This window comes from Camelina sativa, chromosome 7 (genome assembly GCF_030686135.1).
Source record: "Camelina sativa cultivar CO46 ecotype springtype chromosome 7, ASM3068613v1".
Taxonomy (NCBI): domain Eukaryota; kingdom Viridiplantae; phylum Streptophyta; class Magnoliopsida; order Brassicales; family Brassicaceae; genus Camelina; species Camelina sativa.
In genome coordinates, this window is record NC_141886.1 from 320296 (window position 1) to 334425 (window position 14130).

General features: G+C 38.0%; 4 protein-coding genes and 1 pseudogene across 6 annotated transcripts; 3 read left to right on the plus strand and 2 right to left on the minus strand.

Annotated features, from left to right (window-relative positions):
- Window positions 1-62: 62 nt before the first annotated feature.
- Window positions 63-4694, plus strand: LOC104699566 (chloroplast stem-loop binding protein of 41 kDa a, chloroplastic). 2 transcript variants are annotated; one of them, XR_015561605.1, is made up of 7 exons: window positions 63-611; window positions 693-814; window positions 916-1018; window positions 1087-1225; window positions 1298-1575; window positions 1656-4208; window positions 4495-4694. XR_015561605.1 is itself a non-coding variant. In XM_010414893.3 (6 exons), the coding sequence occupies exons 1-6, from the start codon at window positions 216-218 to the stop codon at window positions 1836-1838; spliced, it is 1221 nt and encodes a 406-aa protein (XP_010413195.2). In that variant the 5' UTR covers window positions 63-215; the 3' UTR covers window positions 1839-4427. The 2 variants fall into 2 exon arrangements, 1 of the variants encoding a protein (XP_010413195.2); XM_010414893.3 differs by lacking the exon at window positions 4495-4694 and having other exon boundaries at window positions 1656-4427.
- Window positions 1931-3727, minus strand: LOC104699565 (RAN GTPase-activating protein 1). The gene has a single exon (XM_010414891.3). The coding sequence runs from the start codon at window positions 3725-3727 to the stop codon at window positions 2135-2137; it is 1593 nt and encodes a 530-aa protein (XP_010413193.1). The 3' UTR covers window positions 1931-2134.
- Window positions 4695-4723: 29 nt separating the features above from the next.
- Window positions 4724-6148, plus strand: LOC104699568 (cyclin-U3-1). The gene is made up of 3 exons (XM_010414894.3): window positions 4724-4866; window positions 5138-5570; window positions 5773-6148. Exons 2-3 carry the CDS (start codon window positions 5146-5148, stop codon window positions 6035-6037), a joined length of 690 nt encoding a protein of 229 aa, XP_010413196.2. The 5' UTR covers window positions 4724-4866; window positions 5138-5145; the 3' UTR covers window positions 6038-6148.
- Window positions 6149-6201: 53 nt separating this feature from the next.
- LOC147940678 (uncharacterized) lies at window positions 6202-6851 on the minus strand. Its single transcript, XM_087457814.1, has one exon. The coding sequence runs from the start codon at window positions 6721-6723 to the stop codon at window positions 6202-6204; it is 522 nt and encodes a 173-aa protein (XP_087313940.1). The 5' UTR covers window positions 6724-6851.
- A 4358-nt stretch (window positions 6852-11209) lies between these two features.
- Window positions 11210-12843, plus strand: LOC104699569 (adenylate isopentenyltransferase 3, chloroplastic pseudogene; annotated as a pseudogene). Its single transcript, XR_015560858.1, has one exon. The product of XR_015560858.1 is annotated as an adenylate isopentenyltransferase 3, chloroplastic pseudogene (transcript).
- Window positions 12844-14130: the final 1287 nt, after the last annotated feature.

The following is a 14130-nucleotide window of genomic DNA, read 5'->3' on the forward strand; positions in this document are numbered from 1 at the left end:
CCCATATTGGCCCAATCTAGAAGGGGATGGTAATGATATAAATCACATAAAATCGCAAAGATGAGATGGACCGACCGTTAGACGTTATCTTGTACAATAGCCGCTCATATATCTATCTTCTGGTTCTCTGAGGATCATAAAAAGAACAGACTACAAAACAAAGTCAGACAGAACAGAGCAAGGTCATCTTAACCCAACCAAAAGAAAAAAAAAAAATGGCGGCTGTATCATCGTCCTCTCTGTTCTTCTCCTCAAAAACAACTTCTCCGATCAGTAACCTGCTGATCCCGCCATCTCTCCACCGCTTCTCTCTACCCTCTTCATCTTCCTCCTTTTCCTCTCTCTCTTCTTCTTCTTCTTCTTCTGCTTCTCTCTTCACATACTCTTTGAGAACTTCTCGAAGGTCATCTCTTCAGGGGTTTACCGTTAAGGCCAGCTCCCTCGGTGAGAAGAAGAATGTGCTTATCGTCAACACCAACAGCGGCGGTCACGCCGTCATTGGGTTTTACTTCGCCAAAGAGCTTCTCTCCGCCGGACATGGCGTCACCATCATGACCGTCGGCGATGAATCTTCCGACAAGATGAAGAAGACTCCCTTCACCCGATTCTCCGTAAGATTTACGAGTGTCCCCTCTTTTTGTGAGTCTTTTTGAATCCGTAAGGTTCCGATCGATACATTTGTCTACATACAGGAAATTGTCAGTGGCGGAGGAAAGACCGTGTGGGGAAACCCGGCCGATGTTGCCAATGTTGTCGGAGGTGACACATTTGACGTTGTGCTTGACAACAATGGCAAGGATTTGGATACTGTTAGGTCTGTCTGCTTATTGATTTATATTAATCCAAACAAAAAAAGCCATTGTTTTTTATTTTATTTTTGAATTTTCATTTGATGATTTTTTTTTTTCCGAACAGGCCAGTGGTGGATTGGGCTAAAAGCTCCGGCGTGAAGCAATTCTTGTTCATTAGCAGTGCCGGGATCTACAAGTCCACCGAAGAACCTCCTCACGTTGAAGGGGTAAATAAACACAAACCACAACTTTCTCAATTCTCACCACTTATGTCTCCTCCTTCTCCGATGTGCAGGACGCTGTCAAAGCTGATGCAGGTCACGTGGTAGTGGAGAAGTACTTAGCCGAAACTTTTGGGAACTGGGCATCGTTTCGACCACAGTACATGATCGGCTCTGGCAACAACAAAGACTGCGAGGAATGGTTCTTTGACCGTAAGTTTCTCAAACCCCACTGATTGCTGCTACACATCGACAAACACAAGTAATGGTATATTGTGTTCCCAGGGATTGTGAGAGACAGAGCAGTGCCAATCCCAGGATCAGGAATGCAGCTAACCAACATATCTCACGTGAGAGACTTGTCTTCCATGCTGACTTCTGCCGTGACCAACCCTGAGGCTGCTTGCTACAACATCTTCAACTCCGTAAGCGACAGAGCCGTAACTCTAGACGGTATGGCCAAGCTCTGTGCTGCCGCTGCTGGCAAAACGGTTGAGATCGTTCACTATGACCCTAAAGCTATTGGGGTTGACGCCAAGAAGGCTTTTCCATTCAGAAACATGGTAAAACTAAACCCAATAGAAGCTCTTCTCCTCCTTCATTGATTGATTAGTTTTATAACCCTGTTACTGTATGGTCGCAGCATTTCTACGCGGAGCCTAGAGCCGCAAAGGATATATTAGGGTGGGAAAGTAAAACGAATCTACCTGAAGATCTCAAGGAGAGATTTGAAGAGTATGTTAAGATTGGCAGAGACAAGAAAGAGATGAAGTTTGAGTTAGATGATAAGATACTCGAAGCCCTCAAAACTCCAGTGGCCGCTTGATCAAAAGGCCATTACGTTTCTTCCCTTGTAACTTCTACTGCTACCCTACCCTCTACTCTCTTTTTTTCCGGCTTATATGAGATGGAGATTACTTAATCTAAAAGACCATTTGGATTCATAATCAAAAAAAGCAACAACAATTCTGGTTTAGGAGCAGATAACAATTTCTTTTCAAAGGGAGATTGATTTGAAGACAGTCTAAGATCCTTACATACCTACTTCAATACGTTTATCATAGAGAGAGAGATTAAACTGAACCTACCTAGATAGTGACAAGAGCATCACATAACATGATCCTATTCCTCCTCTTGCTTAATTTTCAGACCTCCGAGTTTCGATTCCAGTCCGTTGTCTTCTTCGCTTTCATCTTCAAAATCTTCTCCTTCAGGGTCATTGTCGTCCAAAGGACCAAGCTTGTCCGGACAGTCCTTAAACATATCATTTACCTCGTCAATACCTTCATCAGATATATAGTTTCCATTAATGTTCAGAAGCTTGAAAGTGTGTTTCTTCACAACAGTTTGTGCCAAGGCTCTTGCCCCAGCTCTTCTGATCATGTTGGTGCTCAGGTCAACTTCAAGCAACTGATCATGACCTTCTACTGCCTTTGCGATTAAGATAGACCCTTCGTCTTTGAGTTCATTCTCAGATAAATTCAGCTTTGAAAGAGACTGTTTTGAGGCGATGCAAGCTGCCAACTTTGCAGTGGAATTGACAGTAATATCGTTTCCAGCCAATTCTAGAACTTCAAGAGAAGGGGCAGACTTAAGTAGAGCTTCGGCAATTGCTTCTGTTCCCTCATCCTCCAAGTTCAGGTAACTCATATAGATCTGAGTTAAATGAGTCAACACTGACAAAGTCTTGGCCAGGGCAATTCCACCTTCGACTCCAAACATGTTGTCACGAAGATCAAGTTTCTTCAAGTGGGTACAGTGTTCGAGTGCTTCAGCGAGAGCAACACCACCTTCTGAACCAATCCTTGTAGATGAACACCGGAAGTCTTCCAAAGATGGACATTGCCTGACAATCTCAGCAATGGCAATAGCTCCTTCATCTCCTGTCATGTTGTTATGGAAGTGAAGAACCCTGATTTTGCCAGTAGAAGGAAGTAGCTCACGAACTGCTCTTGCAGCATCCTCTGAAATGCCGTCATTCATCAGATAAAGCTCCTCTAAGTCATGCTGAGACTTGATGAGAGAAGCAAAAGCTCTAATTCCTTTTTCTCCCAGAGCATTGTCAGAGAGATCCAAAAACCTAAGCTTAGAACCCTCCAAAGCAGATGAAAACATATTCATGGCTTCAAGTGCTTCAGCCTCTGGCCGTCCTGCAACGACATCGGAGAGATCCACTTCAGTGAGCTGATCCTTGATGGAAGACAAAACAGTGGCAGCAAACTTGGCTGCTTCGGAGCCAAAACTCCTGTTGCTGAAACGGATCTTGGTAAAGGAGTTATGCGGGTCAGTCAAAGGCCTCAAAAGCTCACGTGCCTCGTCTTCATCAATGAATGCTCTACGGCCACAGGAGATATCAAACAAGACATCCCCAGTCTGCTTAGACGAAACATCAGAATCTTCCTGGGGACCTCGTTTGATGACATCAAGCATGAGCTTACTGGATTCTTTAGCGTAGACCTGAACAGCAGAAGTGCCATCACCATCAGGCTCGTTCTGGAAGTGTTTGTTGGCAGTAGCAAAAGCCAAGTCTTCAATACGCTTGGCATCATCCTCAGCCTCTTGGAGACTCAAAAGACCGTACTTTCTGGAGAAGATGGAAGGGGTGGTGATGTTCTTGGTCATGCGCTCGACAAGCATCAGGCGGGTACTCTTACTGGGTGGCCACATCTTGACAGACAAAACACGGCTCTGTGTGGTTTTAACTGAATGATCCATGGTGCTCGCTTCTGTGATTTCAAGACAAAAGGAAAACAATACTCAATCAATCAATCTGACATAGAAAAAGTGTATTCAAGAACAAAAGAAAGGTTACGATGAAGATCCAGTCGGACACGAAGATGGCATTGGAGAATCTAACTACATTTCCCAGATTGTCAATACCAGAAAAGAGCCTTTTTCCTAATACTAAGGTAGAAGAAACCCTAAAAATCAACATCGACTATGGCACAATGCAAAAGAGAAGTAGAAGAAACCTAGTAGCAAGTGGAGACGAGAGATGCGATGAAAACAGTACCTGCGGATCGAAATGGGTTCTCCTCTCTCTCTCTCTCTCTCTCTCTCTCTGCGAGTACTACTTTGATGCCCCAAATAAACGAAGCGGAAGGAGAAATAAAAATACGATAAAGGTGAGAGATTTTTCAGAGAAGCGTGATTAAGACGCAGAGTGAGAGAGAATCATTGATTGATTCGCGTGACGGTAATGATGCCCTTCCTTCTTTTTTCAAAATTTCAATCTTTTTTTTTTTCTTCTTTTTCCTGAGAATCCCCAAAAAACAATTGAAAGAGAGAGAGAGAGCCAAATTAGGGTTTATGAAATGACAATAAAGCCCCTAAAAATATAGCCCATTTAAAAGCCCATTAACAGATGTATAAGGCCTTAAAGAAAGCTCAGTCTTAATTTTAAGTATTTTCCTCACTTCAATTATTTTACACACAAAACAAATGCTTAGTTTTTTTTTTTTTAATATTAATTTAATTTTTAGGTAAATGAAAAAGACAGGCAGAGATGAACTGTTGGAGGAGACGGTGGGCCACCGTCGCCAGCTGGACTCACCGACGGTGAACTGTTGTCGGCAGTCGACGCCTCTCTCCTCCTCTCACTCCTTCTTTCCTTTTCTTTTGTTTGTTTATTTTTCTTTCAATATATAAAATCATTAATAAAAAGAATAAATTAAAAGGCAAATCATATATATCATATCCCTAATAATAATGGAAAGTTTCCTTCTTCTTCACAAATCACAAATCAGTGAATCATCTATAGTTTAGCTTCAGCAGAGCAAGCAAAACAATGGAGAAGCGCCGGAGATAGAGAGAGAGAGAGAGAGAGATCTGTCATCTTCCCACTTGTTTCTCTCGTAAGTTCCTTCTTTCACATTCTGATACTGTTGTTCTTGATGGATTTTGCTTTTTTTACTCTTAAGATTTGGTTTTGGTGGTTTTAGGAGTCTAATTTAGTGTGGGGGTTCTCTCTCTCTCTCTCTCTCTCTTATATCATAGATTGCTTTGTTAGTTTGTTCACCAAACTTCATTCCTGCCTGCCTATGTCTATTGCAAAACCCCTAACCTCAAGATTGGCAAATCTCTCATAATCCAAGTTACCATTTTTATGCCGTTTCTGATTTGCAGAGATAGATATGGCCGCCTCTCTCCCAACGGATCAAGGTTTCATTGATTCGGATGTATACCTCAGATTAGGACTTTTAGTAGATCATGGCAAACGTTTGAAAAAGCCACCCGCACTTCTCTCTCGTCTCGCTTCATCTCTTGAGAGATCTCTCTTGCTCTACGACGATGACAACAAGTTACTGCCGATGCTTCAATCCCCTGAAGACGACTCTGTTGTCACCGATTTTGATGGCACATCTCCCCCTGAGATCACCATTTCACGTTACTTGGATCGCATTTTCAAGTACTCTTGCTGCAGCCCTTCCTGCTTTGTCATTGCTCATATCTACATCCATCTCTTTCTCCAGAGGACCCGATCCTTTCTCAGTCCCCTTAACGTCCACCGCCTTCTCATCACTTCTGTCATGTTAGCCGCTAAAGTCTTCGATGACAGGTAACAACAACATCACATCTTTCATTCTTGCTACTTGTACGAACTAATTAAGCAGAGAGGGTTATGGATATGTAATTAGAGGTTCCTCCATCTGTAGTAGCGAGTTTCTTTTACTTCCTCATCTCAAGTTCGTTTTGGTAGAGAGACTAGATTGCAACTTTAAGATGTTGATGCCACAACATTGATCTCTGGTGTTGTGCAGGTACTTCAACAATGCATACTACGCAAGAGTTGGTGGTGTGAGCACCAGAGAGTTAAACAGATTGGAGATGAAGCTGTTGTTCACCCTTGACTTCAAGCTTCAGGTTGATCCTCAGACTTTTCATACACACTGCTGTGAGTTGGAAAAACACAACACCGACGGCTTCCAAATCGAGTGGCCGATTAAAGAAGCATGTCGAGCCAACAAAGAGACTTGGCAGAAGGGGACACCTGACTCACTCTGCTCTCAAACGATAGCACGCTGATCATGTGGCTAGAGTAAGATAGGATTCTTTTGCAAGATTGATTGATTGATTGTGACAATTTGTGTAGTAGAAAATCTTTATAAAAAAAAACCTACGAGCTCATTCTTTTAAGAGGCGGTTGTTATATATATAGTTTTCATTGATACTGGTTAAACTAAATAGACCTACATCAAACGGCAACTATTTCCTCTGCTGCTGCAACTCACATTAGCAACCGGAGGTTCTGCTGGTTTGCTGTTACAAGAAGCATCGTTGATCTTGGGAGGTGGTTCAGCAGCAGTAACAGGAGCCGCCGCCACCTCAACATTACTACAAGCACCTGAATCACTGGCTCCTCCATCGCCGCCATTGCTACTCTTGGAGTCAGCGGACGGTGGTGCAATCGGAGACCGTGAGTGGTCGCTACTAGGATCATCATGCGACTCCTTAAACGTTATTTTAGTGACCCTTTTGTCGATGATCTTCATATGTTTGATTCTACGTGCGTTTCCATCAACCAAGTTTTGTAGATGTAATGTCTGGTCAGGGCCGTCAAAGCTGCTGACGTGGACCTGACGTTGGCAGGTTGATGGCGTGGCGAGCGGAGGAGGAGTTGCCGCTGAAATATCTTCGGGAGATTCTGGTTCAGGAGGTTCCCACAAAAGCTCAGCTCTTTTACCGGCTTTAGCTGCCATTGGGATAAGCATTTGTGGGTCGATCTCACTGTTCACTTGTATCGTCCCCTCGTTTGCATTAACCTTTATCGAATGCACTCCTGTTCATATAAATCAACATTATTGCTAATTTATTAGAATCAAATTAACTAAATAGTTGCCGCATATAGCAGAAACGGTAAATATATATGTGCTTTAAGCACCTTCAACTTTGAGCATGGCTCGTTTAACCTTCCTCGCACATCCGGTGCAACAATTGGGTTCCAGTTTCAGAACACGAGTCTGCTGTATGCGAAAAAATAAAATGATTTACCATATCAATAAAAATAAAATTTTATGATCGACGATGTACAAACAAGTCTTGGTCATCGTAAAAGGTAAAATAAGGAAGGAACCCGGAGGAGTGGGGAATGTTTTGAAGAAGGATGCCTTTCCATTCTTAGAAATAATACAGTATGTATTAAGAAACACAAACGAACTATATAATGATTCTTATATTATTTGTAACATCAAAATAAACATGTATGTATTCTGACAGCCTTGTTAGTTAGTTTTGAATGAATTTACGCGAGTACTTATGTCAAGTATTTTATACGTGTGCTATAGATATATACAATGATCTCAGCTTAAATCTTTAAAGCACGCATATATATCTTCAAGATTTCCTTATTGATCATCAATGATATAAAGCACGATATGATAATTTCTTGGAAAATTATCTATCAAGCGTGCTGGCTTGATTTACATTTTCTATGGAAAAAAATAAAGTTAAAGTTGATTATGACATAAAAAAATGTTGAGACTTACGAGTGAGATTAACCGTTAAAGTTTGGATAGCTACGCTAATTATTCTATTTTTGATTTGTCGTTATTTTCTTTTTACTTGCACTACAGTGTTTCCACATTTGGAGCAACAATATACAAACAACAACAAAATCGCAGGTTGTATCTCTTACAATGTGAATTGGGCAAATGATTACTGAAAGAGAGAGATAGCAAAAATAAAGTTAATGGGCAAGGTAGGCGTGACTGCCTTATTGGTCGTCGTATTATTTACTCTCTTTTTTTTTAATCATGGTGGAGTAATATATATTTTTTGACAAACGTGGGTGATGGGTTAACATCAATCAATCATTAGCCTTCTTATCCCAATTTTTTTTTTGTTTTTTGTCTTTGTATCTATCATGAACATTATAGCATAAATTAAAGAAGTGAAAAAGCTGGTGGCCACGAGTACAATCGAGCGAACTAGCACGCACATATGTATCACTTAGACCATCATTAGTGGTGAATACTCTTAGGGGTACTCTCTTGTTGGGCCCCAAAAACAGAATATTAAATCCATTTTCGAGTCCAGTTTAGTGAGTATCGTTACTTCTGATAGTAACTGAAGCAACACCCTGAGAAACGCAACGTGGCGTTTTTTTATTGGTTCCAGGAGAAATATAAAACTTAATTTTTTTTGTTTCCATTTTTTTTTCTTTCCGAATCTCTCTCTCTCTTCTCTGTCGGGTGAAAGGCGATTTGGGTGGCGATTCTTGCGAATTCCGGGAAATTCCATCGATTCAGACCGAATCTGATGAATTTTCCGGCTAAATATGGAGGATGATGGCAAGCAGAGGCGATGGCGAAGAACAAACGGTGTAACCCTAAGATGATGACGCTTCGGTTCTGAAGACAAACGACGGCGGAGGTTTCAGATTGGTGGAACAACGAAGGCGGAGGTTTCCGGGGGTCTAAAGCGGACGGCGAGGTTTCAGAATCGTGGTCTTTGTATAACTGTATCTGTCTTTTCCATTTCGTTTGATTTTTTATTTTCTTCCTCTGTTCTAAACGATTATTATGATTATTATCTGATCTTCTATTGGCTAACAAATTGATGGGTGAAGGACAAGGTAGTTAGATGATAGACTTTGTGTTCTTTTGTACCGATTTAGAATCCTTGATTTTTGTTTCAAGGTTTGAGAAAGTTTATGGGAAATAATCGATTTTTTGTTGGAAGGTTTCGTCATTTGATTGATACTTGATAAAATGAAAGGATAGGGGCTTTTGTATTTGGTTGATGAAGCATGGTTTGATTATGACATGGAAATTTCAAAGCTTGTTGATTGTTGTTGGTTGGTTTCTGGCTTTGCTTGATTTCTGAGAACTTGGATGAAATAATATTCAAAAAGTTGCAGTCTTTGTAGCATTTTAATCACTCCTGTGATGCTACTTTGCTTGCCCTTTCTGGTTCATCACATTATTCTCAAAAGCTTAGACTGAGCAGTGTTGGTTCATCACATTATTCTCAAAAGCTTAGACTGAGCAGTGTTGGTTCCTCTGTTGTTTCTTGGAGGGTTTGACTAAAGGCAACTGAGAAGATTAGGATTTTTTTAATCTGATTCACAAGGGAGAATAGTTGAATCAGCTGTGTGTATTGAATCTATTTCTGGAGACTTTGTTTGGATTCTAAATGACAACTTAGATCAGTTTGTGCAGGTATGTCCAGTTTGTGCGGTTAGGGTGGGTGTTGATATGGTTGCTCATATAACCCTTCAGCATGCTAATATATTCAAGATATCCTTTTTGTCTTCTCAAGTCATAGAGACAAACTAGTAGATCAAATGTTGACAAACATTTAGGTTTCAATTCTTTTCAACTCTTATTGTAAAATATGTGAACTATTTTGAATTTTGTATAATATGTTTAATATTCCAAAGTTTGTAAAATATGTTTAAGATTCCAAAGTTTTATGTAATATAAAAAGTTTAATAGTTGTTTTGTCATTTTAGATTATTAAAGTTTGATAATTACTAAATACAAATTAAAAAATTATTATTTAAAAAATTGAGCAACCTTCTTTGGGTTCTCTAGTAAAGGAATGATTTTGCAAAAATACTCTTAGGATTGCTTTACTTAAATTAGTATTAATTATATGATTAATTAATTTGAGAGTAACTTAGGAGAGGTACTCCACTAATGATGCTCTTACCAGCCTAAAATAAATTTTTGATTTAATTTTTTAACATCGTTACCAAGTGTATTGTTAGATGAAAAACAAACGACGTAATATATATCTAAGAGTTCTCATTTTCATTTAGTATATGAATTACTACAAATTTTAAAGTGAATAAGAACAAGAAAGATATTATAGCGATTATATTAATTTTATCTTAGATTTAAGTTAGTAGTAACATTTTATTGATTTTAGGTTGATGTATTCATTCTTTTGTGTTGGACCTATGTGATGTAAATTGATTAATCGAATGAAACTTTCTAAAAATATAAAGAAAATTTCTGAAGTGTGTTGTTAATCAACTGATAAGACAACAGAAAGCTAGGAATCTAAAATAAACGCATAAGCTGGCCGGTTTAGTCCACCAATTTGATTAACATTTATTCGATTAATATAAATAGTTTAAGCATATAATACCAGAAGAGTAGATTAGTAAACTAATATACTGATCAGACAATGTATTGGCATTGAAGTTTATGGTCAGGGAAGAGTGTCTAAAATATATATAGCTCTAGTAAAATTGTATAGTTTAAAATACAAGCCAGCTTTAGTTTAAATTCCCTTGTCTATATATTCCCGTAATTTTTTTAGGGTATATAGGACTGGAGGAATCAGATACGTACATGGACGTGTAGGAGCATGCACATTGCACACATTACCAAGCTCACAAGAAGCAAAATTACATTCCAATAGCTACGACTTGTCGCTGTAAGAATAATCTTTTAATTAAAGGCCCTTTCTCAGGCCATTATATTTCTTATCTCATGTGAATAAATTATAATGTAAAAATAAAAATAAAAATAAGGTTCTCTTTATAAGGTTTTGCCGTCTTAAGATTTATACGTAAGTGGAAGAAGGAGTAATAAAGAGACGTTCCCGGGGGTCTTTGGCCATTGCAGGTCGACAAACAATTTTGCCTCTCCGTTTCATTAATGGACGGTCCAATGGAACCTTTATATTATTCTACAAGAAATAAAAAGACTCTATGATAATATCAAGATATATGACATAGAATCACATCTGCATCACTTTTTCTTATGAAATTTAATAAAACTAGGGCATATAGAATATCTATATACATATAATATTTACTAGACCGATCATGAGGAATCATCATAACTTAATTTTTATTGAGTGTTATTAATTTAATAATGTCTATTCATCCAAATTAACTGCCGAGTTTTCCAAGATAACTTGTAAAAGAATATTACAAAACCAAAACCAAGCTTAATTAGACAACCCATATTTCTCTTCATATAAATCACATATAATTCATTTTTTTATTTTAAAAAAAAAAGTGAATTCTTCTTAAAAATTTCTTCCTTGGATAAAATCATTTTTCTGCAATAAAAATAAATAAATCGTATCTTAACCTCACATCAAACGTAATCGAAGTTTACATTTGATTGAGACATTATCAATATATATCATCTGCACTGCAGGCGTATCAAATATTTGGCTACAGCCTAAATAAAAATAGAGGAGAATAAAGTAAAAGAGAGAAAAAAACAACAGGTTTTGACCAATGAAAAAAGCGAGCCAACTTGTACTCTTATATCATTCGTACAGTGTCCAATTTCAAGTGTGTGACCCTATATATATATATAAATCATATCATTCATGCAAAGTCACCTGAACATTTCATAAGTAGATATACAAGCCTCCCAAACATTTCAAAATATATAGAAAACATCTAAGGTTTATATTGCAAAGCTTTGATATATATACCATCATGATAATGAAGATATCTATGGCTATGTGCAAACAGCCATTGCCTCCTTCTCCGGCGTTAGACTTCCCTCCGGCAAGATTTGATCGCAATATGCTTACTCTAAACCCATACGGTCCAAAGGACAAAGTAGTGGTTATCATGGGTGCTACTGGGACAGGCAAGTCACGACTCTCCGTCGATTTAGCCACACGTTTTCGGGCGGCTGAGATCATAAACTCGGACAAGATCCAAGTCCACCAAGGTCTAGACATTGTCACGAACAAGATCACGAGCGAGGAGAGCTGTGGGGTACCGCACCATCTCCTTGGGGTCTTGCTGCCTGAAGCAGACTTAACCGCGGCGAATTACCGTCAGATGGCGAATCTCTCCATTGAATCCATCCTAAACCGTGGAAAGCTTCCAATCATCGTTGGAGGTTCCAACTCTTACATGGAGGCTCTAGTGGACGACGAAGACAAACAATTCAGGTCGAGATACGACTGTTGTTTCCTATGGGTCGACGTGGCGCTTCCCGTTTTGCACGGGTTCGTGTCTGAGAGAGTTGACAAGATGGTGGAAAATGGAATGGTTGAGGAAGTTAGAGAAATTTTTGACTATTCGGATTCGAATTACTCGAGAGGGATCAAGAAAGCAATCGGAGTTCCAGAGTTTGACAGGTTTTTTAGGAATGAGCAGTTCTTGAATGTGGGAGACAGAGAGGAGCTGTTAAGAAAAGTGGTCGAAGATATAAAGAGGAATACCTTTGGGTTGGCTTGTAGGCAGAGAGAAAAGATCGAACGGTTGAGAAAGGTGAAGAAGTGGTGCATTCAGAGATTGGATGCCACTCCGGTCTTCACAAAACGAAGGTCCAAGATGGATGCTGACGTAGCATGGGAGAGGCTTGTGGCTGGACCAAGCACCGTTGCTGTGTCGCGGTTTTTGCTGAACATTGCCAGCGGTCGACCGCTTGTGGAGGCTTCAACAGCGGTTGCAGCTGCCAGGGAACGCGATATGTCGCGGTGTCTAGTGGCGTGATCAGTACTAACCACGTACGTAAAGATCGATCGATAAGGCTGGATTCGGAAATGCATGTGGTTAACTTTTACGCCAAAAAGGTTTTTGGGTGATGATGACGTGGCAATGATCAGAAAATATGCACACAAGACTAAAATGAGTGGGGGAAAATATACATATAAAATAAGCTAGAAAAATAAAGTTATATCTAGATATATTATATATATATATATATATATATATGCATGCATATCGTATATAGTATTGTCTGATACTGAAAATTTTGGCATAACTGTTATTCAGTATTATCATCTACTTTTTTGGATGTAAGTGGGAATGCTATATTTGGAAAGTGAGGACTTACCCGCCTTGTAACAATTTGATTTTAATAATATAAACGACTAAGCTCTGAGTGGGGCTTATTTATATAGTTGGTACAATTTATAGTTATTGATGATACAATTTTGTTGTTTCTAAATAGGGAAATCTTATTCTTACCCGATATTAAAAAGCAGAATAGGGAAATCTTGACTGCAGGCACACGTACATGCATATTCCAGAGTATAAGTTTATAGCTACAAACAATTGATACTGTCTAAACATGATTTACAAAATGTTCAAATGGCACATAGATGATACATATTAAAGGAAGAAAAAAAAACTAATAGAAATTTAATTAGTATAGCAAGGACAAAAAGTTGAAAGCCAATTAAGTGTTTTTCTTGCAGTAAAAAATGTTAGTTAGAAACTTGAAACTTCAAATGGTATGATATCATGAATAGAGTGTAAAAACATATTGTTTTTTTTAAATGATATTTGTGGTAAGGAAATCAGGAATCCTTTCAAAACATAAACCAGCTTTGAGTGGGAACAAAAGAAGAAGAATGAAGTGTTTAGTAGCACATTTAGCAATGACCGTACACAGTAGCACGCGCCTGAAAGCCGTACAGAGAAGGCGTTGACAAATTTGTGCAAATTATTCGAATCATGTGAGAGTGCCCACATCGCAACTTATCAATCTTCTTAGTTTTGTTTTTTTCTTTCTTTTTAATATAATGCGTTCTTAATTGGAACCCATCCATTTTATTTTATTTTATAAAAGATTATTCTCTTTATGCCTCGTGTATGTGTAATTGGCGTCTTATAATGCTTTAGTAGTCTACTGGCCGGCCCCCTCTCTCGCTCATTTATGTTTATATGCCCCTGCGATGTCGCGAGAAAGTATTTTAGAAAAAAAATAATTTAAATTTAAAATTTAAAAGTATACATTATTTGAATGTAATAGAATAGTTTGAATACATAAACTGTTACTAAAAACACAATCATCAAAATGAAAACTTATAACAAAAAATATTATGTAGAATAAACGCAACTTTGCAAAAATTGTTGTTTAAAGTATTATAAATATAAGATATTTTTATGAAGAATTATGGTAAAGAGCTACAACTAAAAAAAAATATTTTGATGAAGTAATCTTTATTGAGAATATTGAACTAATGGTTATAATAAATAATATAATTTTCTATTAAATAACTATAATTAAAAATATATTTAATAATGAGTGAAACAGTATCAATAGAAAATTAAAATTAAAATACATAACTCTTAAGAACAAAATAAAATAAAATTAAAATATTAAAATAGTTTTTAACGAAAATTTATGATAAATAGACACAACTGAAAATTCTATATTAATTTTTATTAAATTTCTATATTA

What these genes read in the sequence shown, in the direction of transcription:
- LOC104699568 (XM_010414894.3), top strand. Translation starts at nt 5,146, where the DNA reads ATGGCCGCCTCTCTCCCAACGGATCAAGGTTTCATTGATTCGGATGTA. An exon ending in GCTAAAGTCTTCGATGACAG is followed by an intron (nt 5,571 to 5,772) that starts GTAACAACAACA and finishes GGTGTTGTGCAG; the next exon opens with GTACTTCAACAATGCATACT.
- LOC147940678 (XM_087457814.1), bottom strand. Translation starts at nt 6,723, where the DNA reads ATGCTTATCCCAATGGCAGCTAAAGCCGGTAAAAGAGCTGAGCTTTTG.
- LOC104699565 (XM_010414891.3), bottom strand. Translation starts at nt 3,727, where the DNA reads ATGGATCATTCAGTTAAAACCACACAGAGCCGTGTTTTGTCTGTCAAG.
- LOC104699566 (XM_010414893.3), top strand. Translation starts at nt 216, where the DNA reads ATGGCGGCTGTATCATCGTCCTCTCTGTTCTTCTCCTCAAAAACAACT. An exon ending in AAGGATTTGGATACTGTTAG is followed by an intron (nt 815 to 915) that starts GTCTGTCTGCTT and finishes TTTTCCGAACAG; the next exon opens with GCCAGTGGTGGATTGGGCTA. An exon ending in CTTTTCCATTCAGAAACATG is followed by an intron (nt 1,576 to 1,655) that starts GTAAAACTAAAC and finishes GTATGGTCGCAG; the next exon opens with CATTTCTACGCGGAGCCTAG.